The sequence below is a fragment of the Entelurus aequoreus genome, linkage group LG12, assembly GCF_033978785.1.
Source record: "Entelurus aequoreus isolate RoL-2023_Sb linkage group LG12, RoL_Eaeq_v1.1, whole genome shotgun sequence".
Taxonomy (NCBI): Eukaryota; Metazoa; Chordata; class Actinopteri; order Syngnathiformes; family Syngnathidae; genus Entelurus; species Entelurus aequoreus.
The window spans coordinates 70,439,420-70,455,930 of record NC_084742.1 but is presented as its reverse complement, the minus strand read 5'-3'; the positions used below and the strand labels follow the sequence as shown (position 1 = coordinate 70,455,930).

The following is a 16,511-nucleotide window of genomic DNA, read 5'->3' as shown; positions in this document are numbered from 1 at the left end:
ATTTTATTTATTATTTATATTTATTTTATTTTTTTTAATACATTTATTTTAAATTGCCTTTCAAATGTCTATTCTTGGTGTTGGGCTTTATCAAATAAATTTCCCCCCAAAAAATGCGACTTATACTCCAGTGCGACTTATATATGTTTTTTCCCTTCTTTATTATGCATTTTCGGCCGGTGCGACTTATACTCCGGAGCGAGTTATACTCCGAAAAATACGGTATATGTTTTTTTCCTTCTTTATTGTGCATTTTCGGCCGGTGCGACGTATGCTCCGGAGCGACTTATAGTCAGAAAAATACGATAATTACAATTTAGAATGCAAATAGTGCATGATAGGCAAAATTACAAAAATAGTGCGGGTCCCGGCAGCACGGTGGAACAGAGGTTAGTGCATGTGCCTCACAATACGATGGTCCTGAGTAGTCCTGAGTACTCCGGCTTCCTCCCACCTCCAAAAACATGCACCTGGGGATAGGTTGACTGGCAACACTAAATTGGCCCTAGTGTGGGAATGTGAGTGTGAATGTTGTCTGTCTATCTGTGTTGGCCCTGCGATGAGGTGGCGACTTGTCCAGGGTGCACCCCGCCTTCCGCCCAAATGCAGCTGAGATAGGCTCCAGCACCCCCCGCGACCCCAAAAGGGACAAGCGGTAGAAAATGGATGGATGGAGTGCGGGTCCCTTTTAAGTAAGGAATGTACAACTAATATTATACAGCACACAATATGATGGATGAATACTCAGGATGCTGAGAACCACAGTTATTCTGGAATCCATTCATTTATTATGACATATTCTGTATTTATTATAAAATGTTTATGTCAATATTTTTTCCATTCCTGAATAAGCAATCTAATTTATTACACATTTACTTCTTTCTCTGTTATAAAATGCGCACAAACTTTCAGTAATGGCTTTCATACTCTGTTTTAGACCTTTTCAACAGATGTTTACTGTTACTTTGTGGAGCGTGTTTGAAATAAACCATGCCGTTTTGCACATTTACGCACCATGTCTTGTTCCGGGCCCCCTTTGGAGGATACACAGCCAGTGGTGCCTTGCTAAACCGGGAGTGAGGGTAGTCTTTAGGGATCCGAAAGGCCAGGGCGTCCCAGGCACCGCTCGTGACGGCCGGGGCAGCTGCAGGTGCCTTGGCCTTCATGAGGACCACCGGGCTCCTGGAAGGCACAGGAGAGCCGTGGCGCCGCTCTAAAATGAGACATTAACATGAGTATCTACCGTGCACGTATTAAACACACATGACGTATTTTAATGGTAAATCCACATGTGACTAATGTGTGTGTGCTAGGGTTATCCCGACACCAATATTTTAGTACAAGTACCAGTACCAAAATGTATTTACATACTTTTCTAAATAACGGGGACCACAAAAATGGCATTATTGGCTTTATTTTAACAAAATAATCTTACGGTACATTAACCATACTAGGGCTGCAACAACTAACCAATAAATTTGATTATAAAAATAGTTGGCGATTAATTTAGTCATCGATTCGTTGGACCTATGTTATGCGCATGCGCTATTTTTGTTTATTCAATTTTTTTATAAACCTTTATTTATAAACTGCAACATGTACAAACAGCTGAGAAACAATCATCAAAATAAGTATGGTGACAGTATGCTGTTTTTTTCCAATAAAATACTGGAAAGGATAGAAATGTAGCTTGTCTCTTTTATCCGATTATTAATCGATTGATCGAAGCAATAATCGACAGATTAATCGATTATCAAATTAGTTGTTAGTTGCAGCCCTAAACCACAAGTTTCTTATTGAAATCGAAGAATAATTTTGACCTTAAGTTTAGCATTTTTTCTTTCTTTTAGTAGTAAGAAAACAAAGGCTCCTAATTAGTCCGCTGACGTATGCAGTAACATTTTGTGTCAGTTCTCATTCTATCATTTTGTCAAAATTATGAGGGACAAGCGGTAGAAAATGAATTATTAATCTAATTGTTCATTTACTGTTAATAGCTCATTATTTTCCATTTTATCATGTTCTATCTACACTTCTGTTCAAACACTTCATCTTCTGTTGTTGGATACTTTACATTAGTTTTGGATGATACTACAAAGTTGGGTATCGATCCGATACCAAGTAGTTACAGGTCATATTTAAAAACGGATGTATTTCCTGAGTTTATATGCACCTGGGGATAGGTTGATTGGCAACACTAAATGGGCCCTAGTGTGTGAATGTGAGTGTGAATGTTGTCTATCTGTGTCGGCCCTGCGATAAGGTGGCGACTTGTCCAGGGTGTACCCCGCCTTCCGCCTGAATGCAGCCGAGATAGGCTCCAGCACCCCCCGCGACCCCGAAAGGGACAAGCGGTAGAAAATGGATGGATGGATAAACATATTACAAATTTTAAAAAAGGAAAAAAGATAGTGTGATGATAACAAATATTGATGTAATCACTGTAGTATCGACTTGATATGCTCTCGTACTTGGTATCATTACAGTGGATGTCAGGTGTAGATCCGCCCATAGCATTTTTTTACATTGAGGAGCGCCAGCTTGTTAGCGATGAGCTATTGTATCCTCCTACGGTGTGTAGTGAATCCATCCATGCATCCATCCATCTTCTTCCGCTTATCCGAGGTCGGGTCGCGGGGGCAGCAGCCTAAGCAAGGAAGCCCAGATTTCCCTCTCCCCAGCCACTTCGTCCAGCTCCTCCCGGGGGATGCCAGGCCAGTCGGGAGACATAGTCTTCCCAACGTGTCCTGGGTCTTCCCCGTGGCCTCCTACCGGTCGAACGTGCCCTAAACACCTCCCTAAGGAGGCGTTCGGGTGGCATCCTGACCAGATGCCCGAACCACCTCATCTGGCTCCTCTCCATGTGGAGGAGCAGCGGCTTTACTTTGAGCTCCTTTTACATGGCAGAGCTTCTCACCCTATCTCTAAAGGAGAGGAAACTCATTCCGGCCGCTTGTACCCGTGATCTTGTCCTTTCGGTCATAACCCAAAGCTCATGACCATAGGTGAGGATGGGAACGTAGATCGACCGGGTTAATTGAGAGCTTTGCCTTCCGGCTCAGCTCCTTCTTCACCACAACGGATCGATACAGCGTCCGCATTACTGAAGACGCCGCACCGATCCGCCTGTCGCTCTCACAATCCACTCTTCCATCACTCGTGAACAAGACTCCCAGGTACTTGAACTCCTCCACTTGGGGCAGGGTCTCCTCCCCAACCCGGAGATGGCACTCCACCCTTTTCCGGGCGAGAACCATGGACTCGGACTTGGAGGTGCTGATTCTCATCCTAGAGAGGTGTGTAGTGAAGCATGTTTAGCTATTCCTCGTCCGGCAGGGATGATACTTGTAAGAAACTGACTTTATTTGTCGCCATGGAGTCGAGGATTAGTGATTTAGAAGTAGCTAAAACACGTTAGCCGCTAGCTAGCTAGCTATGTTTAAAGCACCGCTTGTAGCGCGGCCTTTTAGTGTTATAACTTCACCTTTATAGTTAGTTTTGAAGCCAAAATGTGTCCATTCTCCCTTTTCTGTAAACACACGATGTCTGCTTGTAAGTACTCCGTGATTGTGCGCTGCCGAACATGCTCCTCTGCTCGTAAAACCAGCAATGTCACAACGTGACAAGGGCACACCGTCACCCGTTTAAAAAAAAAATAAAAATAAAAAAAATAAAAAGGGAACCAGTATTTTTTAGAGGCGGCATAGTACAAACCCCGTTTCCATATGAGTTGGGAAATTGTGTTAGATGTAAATATAAACGGAATACAATGATTTGCAAATCCTTTTCAACCCATATTCAATTGAATATGCTACAAAGACAACATATTTGATGTTCAAACTGATGAACATTTTTTTTTTTTTTTTTACAAATAATCATTAACTTTAGAATTTGATGGCAGCAACACGTGACAAAGAAGTTGGGAAAGGTGGCAATAAATACTGATAAAGTTGAGGAATGCTCATCAAACACTTATTTGGAACATCCCACAGGTGAACAGGCTAATTGGGAACAGGTGGGTGCCATGATTGGGTATAAAAGTAGATTCCATGAAATGCTCAGTCATTCACAAACAAGGATGGGGCGAGGGTCACCACTTTCTCAACAAATGCGTGAGCAAATTGTTGAACAGTTTAAGAAAAACCTTTCTCAAGCAGCTATTGCAAGGAATTTAGGGATTTCACCATCTACAGTTCGTAATATCATCAAAGGGTTCAGAGAATCTGGAGAAATCACTGCACGTAAGCAGCTAAGCCCGTGACCTTCCATCCCTCAGGCTGTACTGCATCAACAAGCGACATCAGTGTGTAAAGGATATCACCACATGGGCTCAGGAACACTTCAGAAACCCACTGTCAGTAACTACAGTTGGTCGCTACATCTGTAAGTGCAAGTTAAAACTCTCCTATGCAAGGCGAAAACCGTTTATCAACAACACCCAGAAACGCCGTCGGCTTCGCTGGGCCTGAGCTCATCTAAGATGGACTGATACAAAGTAGAAAAGTGTTCTGTGGTCTGACGAGTCCACATTTCAAATTGTTTTTGGAAACTGTGGACGTCATGTCCTCCGGACCAAAGAGGAAAAGAACCATCCGGATTGTTATAGGCGCAAAGTGTAAAAGCCAGCATGAGTGATGGTATGGGGGTGTATTAGTGCCCAAGACATGGGTAACTTACACATCTGTGAAGGCACCATTAATGCTGAAAGGTACATACAGCTTTTGGAGCAACATATGTTGCCATCCAAGCAACGTTACCATGGACGCCCCTGCTTATTTCAGCAAGACAATGCCAAGCCACGTGTTACATCAACGTGGCTTCATAGTAAAAGAGTGCGGGTACTAGACTGGCCTGCCTGTAGTCCAGACCTGTCTCCCATTGAAAATGTGTGGCACCTAAAATAGCAGAAGGGAGACCCCCGGACTGTTGAACAACTTAAGCTGTACATCAAGCAAGAATGGGAAAGAATTCCACCTGAGAAGCTTCAAAAATGTGTCTCCTCAGTTCCCAAACCTTTACTGAGTGTTGTTGAAAGGAAAGGCCATGTAACACAGTGGTGAACATGCCCTTTCCCAACTACTTTGGCACGTGTTGCAGCCATGAAATTCTAAGTTATTTATTATTTGCAAAAAAAAAAAAAAAAGTTTATGAGTTTGAACATCAAATATGTTGTCTTTGTAGTGCATTCAATTGAATATGGCTTGAAAAGGATTTGCAAATCATTGTATTCCGTTTATATTTACATCTAACACAATTTCCCAACTCAAATGGAAACGGGGTTTGTACTTTTTATGATTAATTAATTAATTAGTACCGCGGTACTTTACTAGTACCGGTATACCGTACAACACTAGTGTGTGCGTGCGTGCGTGCATCTCACAGATGCACGACCATCAATTATGAATACAGTTGGGGCCTGAGCTGATCAGAACGTGCAAGTGAGCGCACGAGGGAATAAATGAAGAGGGAGAAGCTCACACTTACGGTTCTTGCTATGCATGTCTTTGTGGGAGCAAAGTGGGGAGGGGATGGAGGGGGGTTGTGGTCCAGGATTCTTGCCCTCTGTCTCACTGGGAAACTAAACCCCAACTACCTGAATACATGGATGGACACAGAGGAAGGCAGGAAAGGGAAAGAAAAAACACAGGAATACTCAGTGCACCTGTAACAATCTCAAATAGACGTGTGTCTGCCTGTCTTGCAGGCCATTTTCATGTGATTAATTTCTGTGCTGCAGGTGAGTAAATAGGCCACCGGGAGCAGGGAAGCAGGGGCAGCTGTATTCAGAGTAGAAGGATCAAAGTCCACACTCACATTTGCAGGTATGCGGCCACCGTTCAGTCTTATTACAACAGATTATTCCACACAGATCCGTACGAAAGACAGAAGCTATTTTTGGTAAAAGTATGGCGTTCAGCGTGATGCCGACTACTAGCGATGACCGAGTGAACTGACATGCCGGGAGTCGTGGAACTCTCCGTACTGATTTACAATACATGGACGGCTGCCCAGGCAAGGTCACTAAGCCACTCAACTGCAAGGGCACCCTCGCTACTATGCTCTCCCGCCTGTCGTTATGGGGATGGAGCGAGCCCGGCTGGCTGCCGATTGGCTGGAAACGGAGCATGATGAGGTAGCTCAGCTGGGTTGTTTACGCGCAAAGGCCAGGGGGTGGTGTGAGGAGGACTGATCAATACACAGGGAGTGTGCTAAAAACAACATGGCGTTCTAATATTTACTTTCGTATTGATGCTATTTGGGTTGTGCGATATACCACAATAGAAATGATGTTAGGCAAGGCGAGTTTATTTATAGAGTGCAACTCCTACACGAGGCAATTCAAAGTGCTTTACAAAAAATTACAAGACGGCAAAAATAAAAATGGAATAATCAGAATGATGATTCAAGTTAAAATCATAAAACATAACCTTGGCTGACAATAGCACTCTTAATACTAACGTTAGAGTGCTGGCTGTCCAAAGTCGGGACCCGGGGTGGACCGCTCGCCTGTGCATCGGTTGGGGACGTGTCTGCGCTGCTGACCCGTCTCCGCTCGGGATGGTCTCCTGCTGGCCCCACTATGGACTGGACTCTCACTATTACGTTAGATCCACTATGGACTGGACTCTCACTATTACGTTAGATCCACTATGGACTGGACTCTCACTATTATGTTAGATCCACTATGGACTGGACTCTCACTATTATGTTAGATCCACTATGGACTGGACTCGCACTATTATGTTAGATCCATTATGGACTGGACTCTCACTATTATGTTAGATCCACTATGGACTGGACTCTCACACTATTATGTTAGATTCACTATGGACTGGACTCTCACTATTATGTTAGATCCACTATGGACTGGACTCTCACTATTATGTTAGATCCACTATGGACTGGACTCTCACAATATTATGTTAGATCCACTATGGACTGGACTCTCACAATATTATGTTAGATCCACTATGGACTGGACTCTCACAATATTATGTTAGATCCACTATGGACTGGACTCTCACAATATTATGTTAGATCCACTATGGACTGGACTCTCACAATATTATGTTAGATCCACTATGGACTGGACTCTCACACTATTATGTTAGATCCACTATGGACTGGACTCTCACTATTATGTTAGATCCACTATGGACTGGACTCTCACACTATTATGTTAGATCCACTATGGACTGGACTCTCACTATTATGTTAGATCCACTATGGACTGGACTCTCACTATTATGTTAGATCCACTATGGACTGGACTCTCACTATTATGTTAGATCCACTATGGACTGGACTCTCACTATTATGTTAGATCCACTATGGACTGGACTTTCACAATATTATGCTAGACCCACTCGACGTCCATTGCATCCGGTCTCCCCTAGAGAGGGGGGGTCACCCACATCTGCGGTCCTCTCCAAGGTTTCTCATAGTCATTCACATTGACATCCCACTGGGTTGTGAGTTTTTCCTTGCCCTGATGTGGGCTCTGAACCGAGGATGTCGTTGTGGCTTGTGCAGCCCTTTGAGACACTTGTGATTTAGGGCAATATAAATAAACATTGATTGATTTATTGATTGATTGATAGAGTGCAATAATGCATGCTGGTGACACTTTATAGACGTGTCCCGCAGATTTGACGGAGACAAGCGAACAAACGCGTCTTCAACGCAATGTAGGGTTTCCGCTAGCGGCTAACGCCCCGATAGAGTGCAAAGCCACTTATAAGTCAGTAACACTTGCCTCAAGGTGGCACATAAGCTATGTTTCCTACAAGTCTGAGGGACAGAGGACAAAAAATAGCTCAACATGCTACATAACACCCCGTGGGAGCATATGCTAACCGCTAAGCTCGAGCTCTTAAATATAAACAGGGGTCAGTGGATCAATACAAATATCGACAGTAACGATAGCAAGTGTAGTGTCAGTATAAGGTCAATACTACATGGGTTAAATTGATATTGATATCGTGGAATTAACACATTATTATGCCTAATTTTGTTGTGATGCCCCGCTGGATGCATTAAACCAGTGGTCCCCAAACACCGGGCCGCGGACCGGTACCGATTGGTACCGGGCCGCACAAGAAATAAAAAAAAAATATATATATATATATATATATATATTTTTTTTTTTAAAATTAAATCAACATAAAAAACACAATATATACATTATCTATCAATATAGATCAATACAGTCTGCAGGGATACAGTCCGTAAGCACACATGATTGTATTTCTTTATATAAAAAAATATAGCGGGGGGTGTATATTGTAGCGTCCCGAAAGAGTTAGTGCTGCAAGGGGTTCTGGGTATTTGTTCTAGGGAGGTGTTTGGGGCACGTCCGACCGGCAGGAGGCCAAGGGGAAGACCCAGGACACGTTGGGAAGACTATGTCTCCCGGCTGGCCTGGGAACGCCTCGGGATCCCCAGGGAGGAGCTGGACGAAGTGGCTGCACTGCAAAAACTGAAATCTAAGTAAGATTAAATATCTCAAAAAAGGGTGATATTTGCTTATTTTCTGTCTGATAAGATTATTCTTCTCACTAAGCAGATTTTATGTTAGAGTGTTTTACTTGTTTTAAGGGTTTTGATCCTAAATGATCTCAGTAAGATATTACAGCTTGTTGCTGAGATTTGATGAGCTATATTGAGTAAAACATGCTTGAAACTAGAATATCAACTGTTGCAAAGCTGTGTCATCAACACTCACAAGTATAAAACTACTTTTTTTAAAGTCGTCATTTCTTTTTTCAAGCATGAAAAAGAAAAAATCATGACTTTGACACAATTGTGTCTCATAATCAAAACGGATGACAGCCAAATGGACTTTGCTGTTTTATTTTCAATGAAACAATAGAACATACGTACTCATATAGTAGTACAGTTGGCACAGTACAGTAAACTGACAGTTAATATTTAAACATTTAACATGTGACATTTCTAACAATTTTTAACAGAAATAGTTCATGCACATTCAGATAAATTCTTCAAAATTACAATAAAAATGTTTTTGGGCCGAGGGCTGTATATATGCGCACTAATTGACTGAAAGAGCACGCACTTGGCGCGATGATGTCATGTTATCGATGGAAAAATGCATTTTTAGACAATATGATTTTCCTTAGCGGCTAGGAGTTTCATGATCCGTGGTCCGGATCATGTTTTGTTAGTTTTGGACTTCTTTAGTTCCGTCTGCGCTTCCTTGTTTGTTTTTGTCACCATGGCGACTCATTAGTTTCACCTGTCATTTGTTGTTTGGATCACACCTGTTTGTAATCACTGACTCTATTCAAGCCTGCTTTTGCCGGTCACTCGGTGTGGCTTCATTGTTTGCTTCACGCGAATGTCACGTACGTTTTTGACTTCATGATTCCTGTGCTAAGCGATTCTTTAGCTTCTAGTGTTCCTGTGCTAAGTAGTCACCTTAGCTTCCCGTGCGATCGGCACACATCCCTTTTGTTTTGTTTTTGTCTGTTTATATCCATTCATGATTTATGATAAATAAATCATTTCCTACCTCACGCCTTGGTCCGGAGCCGTCAGTTTTGCATCTTGGGAGAACAACCGCGCAGCAAGCTGCGACCCGATCGTGACAAGGAGACCCCGAGAGTAACAAGACGTTGCCTTGTTGCCTTTCCGTTAAGAACAGTAAATTAGTTTTTAGTATAAGCTTGCTGGTTTCAAGAAATGTAATGCCGAGCGCATATCATTATGTCAAGATAATGACACTAGCATTTACTTCATTTAAGAATATTTTTCAACATATTGAGAAAAAAGGTCTCTTTTTTTTTCTACCAAGAAAAGTGCACTTGTTAGTGAGAATATACTTATTTTAAGGTATTTTTGGGTTCATTGAGGTTAGCTAATTTGACTTGTTTTGGAAAGTCTTGACAAGCCAACTTTTCTTGTTCTATTGGCAGATAATTTTGCTTAGTTCAAGTAAAATACCCCTCATTTTTGTATTTTTTTTTCTTCTTTTTGAACACTGACTTTTTGCAGTGTGGGGAGAGGGAAGTCTGGGCTTCTCTGCTTAGTCTGCTGCCCCCGCGACCCGACCTCGGATAAGCGGAAGAAAATGGATGGATGGATGGATGATTGATTGATAATAAGTGAGCTAAGGTTCCGGCCACATTTTACCACAGAGCATCATGTGGGGTTAGTCAAAAATAAGATCAAAGTTACAGCTAACTTGTCTGTAGTTGACTGACTAACACACATGTGTCAAACTCAAGGCCCAAGGGCCAGATCTGGCCCACCACGTGGCCGATGTGGCCCACGAAAGCCTAGAAAAATGTGAGTCAGTCAAGCACTTGATTTTTCTCACTAAATGTATTTATTTTTGGACATTAAAATTGCATATATTTGGACTTTAATTGTATCTGATCATTCAACAGACATATTAACATATATTCCCATTTTTTCCCCAAAATAAAATACCGTATTTGCTTGTCCACCTGGTTTACGAATTTAAAGCAATGTATCCATCAGCTTGTATTAAAAATATGATAAATGCATAGATAATTGTGTAATAATTAGCGCCATTAAAAGTTTAATCATAAAATTTCAAATAAAATTGAATCACAATTTTGAATTGTGATTTACCAAGATTAATTACAATGTTGAATTGGGATCAATCATGATTAACCATAACTTTGAATTTGGCTTTTTTGCCGATATCCGATATTGTCCAACTCTTAATTACCGATTCCGATATCAACCGATACCGATATATAGAGTCGTGGAATTTACACATTATTATGTGTGATGACTGTATTATGATGATAGTATATATCTGATAGTATATATCTGTATCATGAATCAATTTAAGTGGACCCCGACTTAAACAAGTTGAAAAACTTTTTCGGGTGTTACCATTTAGTGGTCAATTGTACGGAATATGTACTTCACTGTGCAATCTACTAATAAAAGTCTCAATTAGGGATGTCCAATAATGGCTTTTTGCAGATATCCGATATGCCGATATTGTCCAACTCTTTAATTACAGATACCGATATCAACCGATACTGATATCAACCGATACCGATATCAACCGATATATACAGTCGTGGAATTAACACATTATTATGCCTAATTTGGACAACCATGTATGGTGAAGATAAGGTACTTTTTAAAAAAATGAATCAAATAAAATAAGATAAATAAATTTAAAACTTGAATAAAAAAGAAAGTAAAACAATATAAAAAGTTACATAGAAACTAGTAATTAATGAAAATTTGTAAAATTAACTGTTAAAGGTTAGTACTATTAGTGGAGCAGCAGCACGCACAATCATGTGTGCTTACGGACTGTATCCCTTGCAGACTGTATTGATATATATTGATATATAATGTTGACAGAAACCGAAAGAAACAACCCTTTTGTGTGAATGAGTGTGAATGAGTGCAAATGGGGGAGGGAGGTTTTTTGGGTTGGTGCACTAATTGTAAGTGTATCTTGTGTTTTTTATGTGGATTTAATAAAAAAAAATTTAAAAAACCAAAAAAAAAAAAAAAAACGATACTGATAATAAAAAAAACGATACCGATAGTTTCCGATATTACATTTTAACGCTTTTATCGGCCGATAATATCGGCAGACCGATATTATCGGACATATCTAGTCTCAATCAATCAATCAAATGCCTAATTTTGTTGTGATGCCCCGCTGGATGCATTAAACAATGTAACAAGGTTTTCCAAAATAAATCAACTCAAGTTATGGAAAAAAATGCCAACATGACACTGCCATATTTTTATTATTGAAGTCACAAAGTGCATTGTTTTTTTTTAACATGCCACAAAACAGCAGCTTGGAATTTGGGACATGCTCTCCCTGAGAGAGCATGAGGAGGTTGAGGTGGGGGGGAGTAGGGGGTAGCGGGGGGTGTATATTGTAGCGTGCCGGAAGAGTTAGTGCTGCAAGGGGTTCCGGGTATTTGTTCTGTTGTGTTTATGTTGTGTTACGGTGCGGATGTTCTCCCGAAATGTGTTTGTCATTCTTGTTTGGTGTGGGTTCACAGTGCGGCGCATATTTGTAACAGTGTTAAAGTTGTTTATACGGCCACCCTCAGTGTGACCAGTATGGCTGTTGACCAGGTATGCATTTATTGGCGCTCTGTACTTCTCCCTACGTCCGTGTACACTGCGGCATTTAAAAAAGTCATACATTTTACTTTTTGAAACCGAAACCGATAATTTCCGACATTACATTTTAAAGCATTTATCGGCCGATAATATCGGCAGTCCGATATTATCGGACATCTCTAATCATGATTAATCACAACTTTGAATTTGGAATAATCACAGGTTATTACTAGCTTGTATAATTTCAATTAACCTAAAAACGAAGCCTAATATTCGGACACAAATAAAAAGTTATTCTCAGAATGTCATACAGGAACATTTTTTTTTATGTTTTACTTGATTTCGGTCACTCATTTGCTCAAAACCTGCTAACGTTTTTATCGAAAGTCCCATCTGATTTCATTTTGAAGTGCAATTTGCACATTGACCAAATAACGACCCGTGCCGCTTTTCAGGTTACCATCCTTGGTTGAAGTAGAGCTGCATTTACGGTTAAAATAATGCATGGACGAAGTGGCCGGGGAGAGGGAAGTCTGGGCTTCTCTGCTTAGGCTGCTGGCCCCGCGACCCAACCTCGGATAAGCAGGAGAGATGGATGGATGGTGGAATTTGCATGTATACATGATGTATGCGAAGATTAATCACATGCATTAACTTATTATTTTTGACGGCCCTATAAATATCATGAGGCGATTGTACGTTTATTTGCTGTCGGAAGCGGCCCCCTGAGGGCAGCCATAACTGCAATGTGGCACTCAATGAAAAGGAGTTTGACACCCCTGATTTAGCATGTGTAGCGAAGCTTTTTTATTTTTTTTGGACAAAGATGTTCTGAGTGGTGGGCGTGTATATGCTGCAGCCTCATCTAGCTAATAGGGGCATGTTAGAGGGGCGGCATTGGGTCCACAATCATTGGTACTTTAATCTTTAATCTTAATTTAGGGGGGGAAGGTTTTTCCTCAACGAGCTGAACTTCAAAAGCGAATAGTTGAGCACCACTCTCCCGCATGCAGCAAACCGGGCATGTATAACAAGGCGCAAGTGTGCAGCTCTCTGTGTATACGGCCTCACCGCTGACTTAATGCTCAGGTCAAGCATGAAATCAAATCCCAGGACGGTTAGTACAGCGCACAACAACGCAAGGCCGTGGCAATGAATAGAGACACAAGCGGGCGAGAGGTCATACTTGGGGACGCGATAAGTGTGGCATGATGGGAATGTGCGACAATGGCAGGAAATGCGTGGCGAGATCATTTTACCGGAGGTCAAGAGGAGCGTGACACCAGTTGGCTCGAATCAAATGCAAACATTAGCATGTGCCATGATTAAAAGTCTGTGCAAGTCTAATGAGTCTGTTGTTGACCTGTTGTTCCCCACCCGCCATTCCGTGCGTGTCAGCAAGCAAAACCGCTGCAAACAAGTGTGGAGGGGTCGTGGTGGGTGGGGGGAAGGGGGGGGGGGGGCCTTGTGTGCAAGAGCAGGGACAAACAACAGTGGCTGCCTGGAGCCTGCAAATGTGTGTGCGTGTATATGTGTGTGTATGCCCTCACAATACCACTGATCTCTTTCCGCTGAGAAACCGAAAGTGAGAATGTGTGCGCTTGCAATTATGGAGGAAAGCAGTGTGTGTGTGAGAATGTGTGTGTGTGTGTGTGTGTGTGTGTGTGTGTGTGTGTGTGTGTGTGTGTGTGTGTGTGTGTGTGTGTGTGTGTGTGTGTGTGTGTGTGTGTGTGTGTGTGTGTGTGTGTGTGTGTGTGTGCATACCTCAGACGTTGAGGTTAGAGGACGTGTCGGAAGTGGCAGAAGGCAGACAGATAAGTAAGGACGTAACAATAAACGGTAGTGACTATAACCACCGTAAAACTCCCGATGGTTAGTGTTATCGTTTTAAAATGATCGATAAACCGTTATTGATAACAACACTTTTGATAAACTCACGGATTGACGAGCGCTGGCTAGAAAAAATGTGTCTGTGGGGGCCGAGGTGTATGTGTGTATAAATGATATGTGTTGTGGGGATGTCCGATATTATCGGCCGATAAATGCTTTCAAATGTAATATCGGAAATGATCGGTTTCAAAATGATCGGTATCGGTTTCAAAAAGTAAAATGTATGACCTATTAAAACGCCGCTGTGTATACGGACGTAGGGAGAAGTACAGAGCGCCAATAAACCTTAAAGGCACTGCCTTTGCGTGCCAGCCCAGTCACATAATATCTACGGCTTTTGACACAAACACAAGTGAATGCAAGCATACTTGGTCAACAGCCATACAGGTCACACTGAGGGTTGCCGTATAAACAACTTTAACACTGTTACAAATATGCGCCACACTGTGAACCCACACCAAACAAGAATGACAAACACATTTCGGGAGAACATCCGCACCGTAACTCAACATAAACACAACAGAACAAATACCCAGAACCCCTTGCAGCACTAACTCTTCCGGGACGCTACAATATACACCCCCCGCTGTTTATTCCAGCCGGCACGTTAATACACTGACACACAACATCCGGAATCCCATCATGCATTGCTTCAAAACAACGGCAAGTAGTAATGTCCAAACACATAATGCCTGGTTCACACCAACGGCGCTTGCAGCGCTTTAAAGCGGCGAGCAAAGCGCCGTCATTTTTGTCAATTTTTCCACGAATATCCCGATCTCCGAAGTAATGTTATGCTTTGATACGCTCTGATACGAATTAGTTGCCGCTTTGTTACCGTTCCTCACGATTTGATGCCGCTTTGATACGCTTTAAATCACGCTTTGATACGTTTTATTACGCTTTATTGAACTTTATTACGCTTTGATGCGATCCTGACGCTTTAAATCGGGCTCTGACACGATTATCAAGCTCTGTTGTGCATTGTTACAACAAAAACAAGAAAAAAATGTGAAAAACTCAGTATACTGTTTTCCACACATTTTTTATATTAATTTATTTTTTAAATTTCTCTTTTTTTTCCGTTATATTATGTTTTATATCTTCATTTCTTTTACTTCTTTGTCATCTTAATAAATATCTATCTTTCATTTCTTATGCTAGTTGACAATAACAGGCATTTCTTTTAAACGTAACATATTCTCTTTATTATTAACATTTTCATACAGAAAAATGATAGACAGTAATGTCAAAGTGCAACATCAAACAGCAGAAGTACAGAAACAATGATCATCGTATAAAAAAGGCAATGATGCAAAAGAGAATGGATTTGTAATCCTGTGTTGGTTTTACATCAAGTTTCAATGTCACTAGTCAATATCACAGTCACTTCCTATTGCGCTTTGAACCAAGATCTGTTAAGCTTTCCTACGCTTTGAGTCAAGCTTTGTCACGCTTTGATACGCTCTCGGCGCTTTATTCCATTCTTGACAGAGCGCCAAATTTTTTTAAACCGTTTAAAAAATTTTGTCGAACTTGCCGCATGTCCCGCTTCACTACAAGCTTCCCCACGATCCATTACGACCCTCACGCTTTAATCAGGCTTTGTTACGCTTTAACGCCGCTTTGCATGCCGCTTTAAAGCGCCGTCAAAGCGACGTTGGTGTGAACCTAGCATAACAGAGACGAAGCAGAACAACGAAAAAGAGACATGGCGACGACGAGTAAGAGGAAGTACGCTTGCAAGTTCCAAAATGATTGGAAAAAATAATTTCAGTTCATCCAGGACAGCTGGAAGGGGAAGGGGTATGCTGCCTGCACATTTTGTAGATCAGGGGCCGTACTTATCAAGCTTCTTAGAGTGCCATTTTACACTTAAGTCCTGAGAATTTGCGAAATTTAGTCCTACTCTCAAACTTAAGAATAAAAGCTTTTTATCAACGTTCTTAAGTCTAAGAATCACTCCTACTCTCCACGATATTTAAGAGACCTTCAGAGGTGTCTTAAGTGGTTAGGAGTTGCCAGCAGGGGGTGGCACTGAGGCGAGAGAGACGTGCGCGAACGTTCAGGGAACGGAACAATATTTTTTTTTTTTTTTATGACGAGCAGCAGATCAAACGGTATCGTTTAGACAGAGCGGATATTATTTTTGTCACAGATTTAATACTTTTCGATTCCTTGTTGATTTCTGCATGTGTCTGCAGTGGGCTAGTATATATAGAGCCACCCACACCAGTTTCAAATTAGTTGCCTAATTAATGAATTGGAAAGAAAATGTTATGACAGTAGCGTATGTGTGTGGCCGTGAGGTGAGTGACGTCAGTGAGTGTGTGGGCGATAGAAGAGAGGGAGCGGTAGCGTGAGTGCCGGCGGGGACTAGTTTGTTTTGTATTATTTTGTAGTTTATTGTCAAAATATACACTCCCATTGTCCACTTAAATATTTCCAAGATATTTCTTTATTCTTAGACAAGGGATTCCCTTCCGTGATTGGTCATTTCTATGGACACAGAAATGACGTCA

General features: G+C 41.6%; 1 protein-coding gene across 4 annotated transcripts in view; it reads right to left on the bottom strand.

Moving 5' to 3' along the window:
- The window catches only part of atxn7l1 (ataxin 7-like 1), a 56,524-nt gene that overhangs the window by 26,631 nt on the left and 13,382 nt on the right, over nucleotides 1-16,511 (bottom strand). For 2 of the 4 annotated variants that reach the window (XM_062066584.1, XM_062066585.1), the window contains exon 3: nucleotides 1,015-1,213. In XM_062066584.1, the coding sequence (XP_061922568.1) occupies nucleotides 1,015-1,213 (199 nt within the window). Of the gene's footprint in view, nucleotides 1-1,014; nucleotides 1,214-5,484; nucleotides 5,594-16,511 lie in introns of all 4 variants that reach the window. The other 2 variants (XM_062066586.1, XM_062066587.1) reach the window with 2 other exon arrangements.